General features: G+C 39.6%; 3 protein-coding genes across 3 annotated transcripts in view; 1 reads left to right on the forward strand and 2 right to left on the reverse strand.

The window, feature by feature from the left end:
• LOC108695164 overlaps positions 1-719 on the reverse strand; it is a 2,080-nt gene extending 1,361 nt beyond the window's left edge. Inside the window, exons 1-2 of the mRNA XM_018204925.1 lie at positions 649-719; positions 205-483 (exon numbers count right to left, since the gene is read on the reverse strand). Of these exons, the coding sequence (XP_018060414.1) occupies positions 205-477 (273 nt within the window). The 5' untranslated portion in view covers positions 478-483; positions 649-719. The remainder of the gene's footprint in view (positions 1-204; positions 484-648) is intronic.
• Positions 720-824: 105 nt separating this feature from the next.
• LOC108684185 (ATP-dependent RNA helicase DHX8) lies at positions 825-4,954 on the forward strand. The gene has a single exon (XM_018188350.1). The coding sequence runs from the start codon at positions 997-999 to the stop codon at positions 4,579-4,581; it is 3,585 nt and encodes a 1,194-aa protein (XP_018043839.1). The 5' UTR covers positions 825-996; the 3' UTR covers positions 4,582-4,954.
• Positions 4,955-5,133: 179 nt separating this feature from the next.
• LOC108695064 (dnaJ homolog subfamily C member 1-like) lies at positions 5,134-7,495 on the reverse strand. Its single transcript, XM_018204807.1, has 7 exons — positions 7,192-7,495; positions 6,975-7,076; positions 6,685-6,903; positions 6,354-6,598; positions 5,983-6,289; positions 5,664-5,882; positions 5,134-5,568 (listed from the first exon to the last, which is right to left on the reverse strand). Exons 1-7 carry the CDS (start codon positions 7,336-7,338, stop codon positions 5,503-5,505), a joined length of 1,305 nt encoding a protein of 434 aa, XP_018060296.1. The 5' UTR covers positions 7,339-7,495; the 3' UTR covers positions 5,134-5,502.
• Between the last annotated feature and the right edge of the window lie 619 nt (positions 7,496-8,114).

Here is an 8,114-nt window from a genome sequence, read left to right on the forward strand (position 1 = left end):
AATTTGGTACCGATAAAGTCTGAGTAAATCAAAATGTTTGTGCTTTTTGTACAGAATATAATACAAATTGAATTGTAATTCTTAGAACAATCTGCTCGTTACAGATATTGATTATATTTTTATAAGATATTCTATAAAATATTTTATAAGATTAAAATATAATTCTATATGATATTTAATAAAAATTACTTCAGTGAGAAATACCTGAATAAGAGCATTGGGCAAATATCTATAATCTGCAAGGGATATTCTTTTCCTCTTGAGAAGCTTTACTTTCTTGTCGATGTACTCGATGGAAAACAATTCAACCCCAGAATATTCTCCCAAATTAATGCGACTCTTGTTCCAGGCGGATAAACGATTCTCCTTCCTTTTTATTAAGGTAGCCTCCCTCAATTCCATTCGTATAGTTTCGATTCGGTCGCTATCATTCGAAGAAAGTTCCGTGCCTTCGTCTCTCTCCTCGACAGCCTGCATCTTAAACTGAATTTTATCAATCCTTTATTACAGGTAACAATCAAATACTTGTAGTAGCATCCAAATCTTTAAATAAACCAAAAAGGAGTAAATTAATAATCCTTCTCTATGAAGTAAACAATTCAAATATAATCTCCCTTTCCACGTTTAATAACACAGGAACTATTTTACCGGTAAAATACAGCATTTTCAGTTTCACGCCGCTGCATTACAGAACTTTACCAACGAAATAGTGATACGTCAAAGTTCCAAGTAAATGAACGTATAGATGGCGCGAGTGATGGAAAGATTAGGTTAGACGCTGTTATAATTCTCTGATGACTCTGATCGCCTGTATTTGCGTTATTTCTAGTAATTTCTAGCTTGTAATCATGATGCAAGTAATACAGAGTTATAAGTGGAAAACAAGCGTTTGATCGAAAAGCTCTTGTCGCTATTAATAAGTGTCGCAAGAATTAAGTATCTAGGTTTAAGTAAAGAAATTAAGAAGTGTGTCACAAAATATCTTGTGCGGATAAAATGGAAGAGGTTAATCAATTGGAACACCTATCTCTGGTGTCAAAAATCTGCACGGAATTGGAGAATCATTTGGGATTGAATGACAAGGACTTGGCTGAATTCATTATACATCTGGCTGAAAATAACAAGACATTCCTATCATTCAAGAAGGTACTGATTGAGAATGGAGCCGAATTCTCGGACTCCTTCATAGCAAATCTTCTCAGAATAATACAGCATATGAAACCCGTGAAATCATCTACCGAGAAGCCGTCTAAGAATAAGCAGGACGAATTGGCGATAAAATTTCCAGCGCTGGCTTTACCGAATGACGATCCACGTTCCGAGACTAATGATGAAGATATCGTCAACGATGTTATGGCCTCCCTAGAAGCATTCGCGCCGTCTAACAAGAAACACTCTGCGAATATCGAGAAAAGTAACGGTAAGATTGGCGAAAAAAAGAATAAGCGAGAAAGGAAGAGTAGAAGCAGGTCAAGGGACAAAAGGCGTCACAGATCATTGAATCGAAAAGAGAGACGGCGCAGATCCAGAACGCGTTCCAGATCGCGGACACGTTATAGATCACGTGACAGAGCACGCAGGAGACGATCCGGATCCCGAGAACGCAAGAGATCGTCGTCTCGTAATCGTAAAGATGCGAGACACTCCAGGAGACGTGATGCCGACCGATCCAGATCCCGTTCCGTCGAAGAAACGCTCTCTGCGGAGCCGGAAGTAGGTAAGATTTACGCGGGTAAGGTCGCGAATATTGTGCCTTTCGGTTGTTTCGTTCAACTGGAAGGTTTGCGACGTCGTTGGGAGGGCCTGGTTCATATCTCTCAATTGAGGCGGGAGGGTCGAGTGGCAAACGCGAGCGACGTGGTCTCCAGAGGACAGAAAGTTCTAGTGAAAGTTCTCAGCGTCGGTGGACAGAAGGTATCTTTGAGCATGAAGGACGTTGATCAGGAAACTGGGAGAGATTTAAATCCCGTGGTGCCAATCGCGAAAGCCGACGAAGATGAGAAGCATTTACGTAATCCGGATAGGCCTACCTCTTTGCTGGAGCTTCAAGGTAACTATGATGAGGACGAAACATACTCTAGGAAGCGCGTGCAACGTTTGTCGTCGCCGGAGAAGTGGGAAATCAAGCAGATGTTGGCCGCATCGTGCATTGACAGGAGCGAGTTGCCAGAATTCGACACGGAGACTGGAATTTTGCCACGAGAGGACGACGAAGAAGAGGACGTGGAAATCGAGCTGGTCGAAGAGGAACCGCCGTTTTTGCATGGTCACGGTAGAGCATTGGGTGATCTCAGTCCCGTGAGAATAGTGAAAAACCCGGATGGCTCACTGGCGCAGGCAGCGATGATGCAGAGCGCTCTGGCAAAGGAGCGAAGAGAACAGAAGATGCTGCAGCGCGAGCAGGAGATGGATTCTGTGCCCACTGGACTGAATAAGAATTGGATAGATCCGTTACCTGAAGCGGAGAGTCGTACCTTGGCGGCAAACATGCGTGGCATTGGCCTACAAACGCAAGATCTACCCGAATGGAAGAAGCACGTGATAGGCGGTAAAAAGTCATCTTTTGGCAAAAAGACTAATCTGACACTGTTGGAGCAACGTCAGAGCTTGCCAATCTATAAGTTGCGCGATGATCTGGTAAAAGCTGTGACGGACAATCAGATTCTAATTGTAATTGGAGAGACCGGTTCGGGCAAGACGACGCAGATCACGCAGTATCTAGCGGAGACCGGTTTTACTGCGCGCGGCAAGATTGGCTGTACGCAACCACGTCGTGTTGCAACAATGAGTGTGGCTAAGAGAGTGGCGGAGGAATTTGGTTGCTGCCTAGGCCAGGAGGTGGGCTACACCATCCGTTTCGAGGATTGTACCGGGCCAGAAACTAGTATCAAGTACATGACGGATGGTATGTTGTTACGTGAGTGCTTGATGGACCTTGATCTGAAAACATATTCAGTGATTATGCTAGACGAGGCGCACGAACGAACGATACATACGGATGTGCTGTTCGGTCTGCTAAAGCAAGCGGTAGGTCGCAGACCCGATCTCAAACTGATCGTCACTAGCGCTACTCTGGATGCGGTCAAATTCTCGCAATACTTTTTCGAGGCACCAATCTTCACCATACCCGGACGCACATTCGAAGTCGAGGTAATGTATACGAAAGAGCCAGAGACTGACTATCTGGACGCTGCACTTATCACTGTCATGCAGATTCATCTACGTGAGCCGCCAGGCGATATCTTGCTCTTTCTCACTGGTCAGGAGGAGATTGATACTGCCTGTGAGATCCTTTATGAGCGCATGAAGTCACTAGGTCCAGATGTACCAGAGCTAATTATCCTCCCAGTTTATTCAGCCTTGCCCTCAGAAATGCAGACCAGAATATTCGAGCCGGCGCCGCCCGGCTCACGTAAGGTTGTCATCGCCACGAATATCGCCGAGACCAGTCTAACGATTGATGGAATATATTATGTCGTTGATCCAGGCTTTGTCAAACAAAAAGTTTACAATTCTAAAACCGGCATGGACAGTCTTATAGTGACGCCGATTAGTCAGGCAGCAGCAAAACAGAGAAGCGGAAGAGCTGGCAGAACCGGACCTGGAAAGTGTTATCGGCTTTACACCGAACGAGCTTATAGAGATGAGATGCTACCAACACCGGTTCCGGAGATACAACGTACGAATCTGGCCACCACTGTGCTACAACTGAAGACTATGGGCATCAATGATCTTCTGCATTTTGATTTCATGGATGCGCCGCCAGTGGAATCACTAATCATGGCATTAGAGTCATTGCACAGTTTGAGCGCTCTCGATAACGAGGGTCTACTTACACGGCTGGGTCGGCGAATGGCAGAATTCCCGCTGGAACCGAATCTGTCCAAGATGTTAATCATGAGCGTACATCTTCAATGCTCCGATGAGATTCTAACTATCGTCAGTATGCTGTCCGTTCAAAATGTTTTCTACCGACCGAAGGATAAGCAAGCTTTGGCCGATCAGAAGAAAGCCAAGTTCAATCAACCCGAAGGCGATCACCTGACTTTACTGGCAGTCTATAATTCCTGGAAGAACAATAAGTTGAGTAACGCCTGGTGCTACGAAAATTTTGTGCAGATAAGGACATTGAAGCGTGCCCAGGATGTGCGTAAGCAATTGCTGGGTATAATGGACAGGCATAAATTGGACGTAGTGTCAGCCGGTAAAAATACGGTGCGGATACAGAAAGCAGTGTGCTCGGGATTCTTTAGAAACGCTGCGAAAAAAGATCCACAGGAGGGCTACAGAACACTAGTCGACAGCCAAGTGGTGTACATTCATCCAAGTAGCGCGTTGTTCAATCGCCAGCCGGAATGGGTAATCTATCATGAATTGGTACAGACTACCAAGGAGTACATGAGAGAAGTGACGACGATCGATCCGAAATGGTTGGTGGAGTTTGCACCCGCATTCTTTAAGTTCAGCGATCCGACCAAACTTAGCAAGTTTAAAAAGAATCAAAGACTGGAACCACTCTACAATAAGTACGAAGAGCCGAACGCGTGGAGAATATCGCGAGTCCGCAGGCGACGTAATTAAAGAACGCGCTTATAATCTGTGTAAATATTATTTCGGTACAATAATTTGACTTGGCGTTTCACTTTTCTGAAAGTTGTAGAGATATAGAACAAACAATCTTAGCGTTCAGTATTTTTATTGATTTTATGCAGCAACAACTTGTACTTATAGTGACCAGATTTTGTGGAACAAAGAACATTTTTTTGCACGTACAATATTACATTTTCGATACATGTAAAAAAGAACTTTTTGTTATTAGGAAATAAGGAATAAGGCAGTTTATGATATGAAGATATTGAATTGATTTTATTATAATGTCATTCTGAAATTGGAGAAATGTAACATAATGAAATTATGTACAAGAATGCATAAAAAAAAAAGATTATTTACAGATCTCTATAGTGTACATACTTGTAAACATTGTAAATATATAATCATACTCATTCACATCATATTAGATCTTCGATATTTTTCAACATTTATCACCAGAAATTATTTTGATAAGGTATGATACATTGAGTAATCAAGTCTTCTTAGAGAAGAGGGCATTGTTTTAAGATTATACGCTTTCAGTCTTTCCCCTCTTAATTAATTATTAAATTTATTAAATAAATACATTCTCGATAACATTTAATATAAGATGACATAGGAAGGATTTCTCTATTTAATTTATTCTTTCTTTTCTTAAATTCATTCTGATTTTTTTATAATAACCGAGTTTTTTCAAGGACGCATATTCATATTACATATAACACAGTCGACGCACCATTTGTATAAAAGAATTTGTAGGAAATTTATGATTTTCTAGACGAACTGATATTTTTTATAATCAGGAAATATCACTTTTTTTCACTTTCACACTTATGGTATTGTTCAGTAATACTATTTTTTGGCTCGACGGTACAAAGTACATTTTCGAGAAAACGGAATTCTATACAAAAACTATTGAAATTGCTGCTTCTTTTTCACTAATTCCACCAATTGTTTATAGCGTACTTGGCATTCTTCCTGTAAACAAGCAATGTAATTTTAAAATTATAATGATAAATGAAGATTTAAACATTTCTATTCCATAAGGAGAAGTATAATATAAATAATTGTACCTTTGTTTTCCCCTCGACACAATTTGCAATTTTTTCCCATCTATCTATAGATGTACCTTTGGGATATTTCGTTAGAGCCGCTTCTAATGCCCTTTGCTGTTCTTGACTCCACTCAGCAGTGCTGACTGTATTTTCACTGCGGGTCTTGATCTTCTTCGGTTTTTCTTCCGCAAAAACTTCTTCCACTGATTCAGCAGGCTTTAAACCTTCCTCTTTCACCTAACGTAAAGTATATGCGACTCAACTTCTGTAGTCGATTTATTAAGAAATATAATTGATTATAACAGTGAAATAAAGTTAATTATAACAGAATAATAACCTTCTTAGCCATATGCGTAACTTCTGCAACGGTACGATTCATAACACTCGCGATTTTCTCCCATCGTTCTGGAGTTCCACCAGGATATTTCTTCACGTATTTTATCAATTCTAGTATATCATTATCAGTCCACAAGCCACCAGCTACCGTTGGCTTCTCATAGACATGATTCGTGTAATCGCAATCCTCTTTCTTTACAGGTTCCTTAGAATTATTACCGCTTCTTTCTTGCGGTGTAAAACCAGACCTACGTTTCCTAATACTACGCGATGTTATTTCTGGTTCAGGCTGTTCATTCTCTTGTGCTCTGAAAAAAATATTTAGGTTTTTATGAGAGATATAAACTATAACAATAATAATTGTAAACGTACAGTGCCTCTTCTTCCTCTTGTTTTTTCTTTTCTTTCCTCTCTTTCAAGAGTTGAAAGATGAGACGAATAGTAAAAGGTATAGCTATTATGGAACTTATTATCCATTTTGGTAATTGAAATGGAAGAGTGTTCCACATTGTTGGAATAGGAATCTTTTCTAAAATATCAGCTAAATCTGGAACATCTATTTTGCTCTTTCTATTTTTTTTTTGTAGCTTTTGAAGTTTACTACCTAAAACTTGTTCCTGTAATCATAATATATAAGTATTAATTTTTTATATTAATTATATAAAAAAACAGAAGCATGGTCTCTTAGTTGTATGTTACTCACACAAGTGTACCGTTTTTCAAAATATGACGCCCAAGCTACGAGATATTGCCCTATCGTGATAACTGTGAATAAAATAAGACTCATCTCCAATAATCCCATTTTTCTGACACGGCGATAATAATACACCGCAGATCGCCAATTGGGCAGTCCATTAACAAGTACATTATCATATTTTTGCCGCTTTCCAGGATCTTTCAAAATGTCATAAACAGCGACTAACTGAAAAAGAAATTCAAAGATGTTAATTTAAGAACTTCAACATGTCACACATCTTCGAGTTTCTAAAATACCTTCCTGAACTGCAGCTCTGCATCTTCCGCTGGGTTTTTGTCTGGATGTAGTTGCAACGACAGGCGTCTGAAAGCCTTCTTGATCTCCGAAGCATTTGCAGACTGAAGAGAAAAATTTACATCAATCTTAATCAGGTTTGTTGCTTCGTGCGTGCATTCGCGCAATTACATTAACATTGCGAATGTATATTTCGAACATATATGCAAGAAAAATTACCTGCGTAACGCCCAGCACATCGTAGAAATTTTGATTGACCTCCTCGACCACGTCAAACACCTCTAGCTCGTCGTTGTCCCACGCGTAGGAGGACCTAAACACGTCCAGGAAGCAGAGGACCCCAAAAACGACCGACAGTAGATTCATCTTCGTATATCACATGCAGACATAATTACATATAATACACGCGCGTTTCTATCCGGTGCACTATGCCAATTATTCGTATTCTAAGACATAATGTCACTTCTTCAGCCTGAGTCAGCACGAAGGCAGGTTAGAAGTCCTCTTTTTACCGCAGGTGCCACATTGTCAGATTATCGCTCGTGTCTTCGCTCGTCGCGCACATTCGCCGAGATTACTCGCGATTATGGAAATGTCGGAATTACTACTCTGTCGATACGCATGGAATCGCGAGAATCGACCATCGCGTAGAATATTTTCAACAATTACTTGCAACACTTTCGAAAATAGAAAAATTGACTACTGCTAGTAAAAAAAAAGCAAATTGTTCTTGTTTTTCTCTTTATTGTTTTCTCATTTTTCTTCTAAATGTTTATTTTAATCATATCACCTTTAATTTGGATAAAAATACATTTACTGTATATTTAGCGTAAATTGAATTTAATATTGTTTAATTTATTATGTATTCAAAGAGATTTACATTTAAGCGGGGTGCGCAGAATAAACATAAGTAAAAAACAAAAGTGAGAATGTCAAAGTATAAATATTTACTTTTTTCTCTTTTTTTTTGGAATTATCTTCCAATCCAAAAAGTCACAAATCAAAGACATCAAAATAATAAAACTAATAACATTGAAAGTATTGTTATTTTGTTCCTCGTAAATCAGTTGATGAGAAGAAGACAGACAAAATGAACCTACGAGAAGAACCTATAAAAATTAATAGATTTTTTATTATATATA

Source organism: Atta colombica, unplaced genomic scaffold (assembly GCF_001594045.1).
Source record: "Atta colombica isolate Treedump-2 unplaced genomic scaffold, Acol1.0 scaffold126, whole genome shotgun sequence".
Lineage (NCBI taxonomy): Eukaryota > Metazoa > Arthropoda > Insecta > Hymenoptera > Formicidae > Atta > Atta colombica.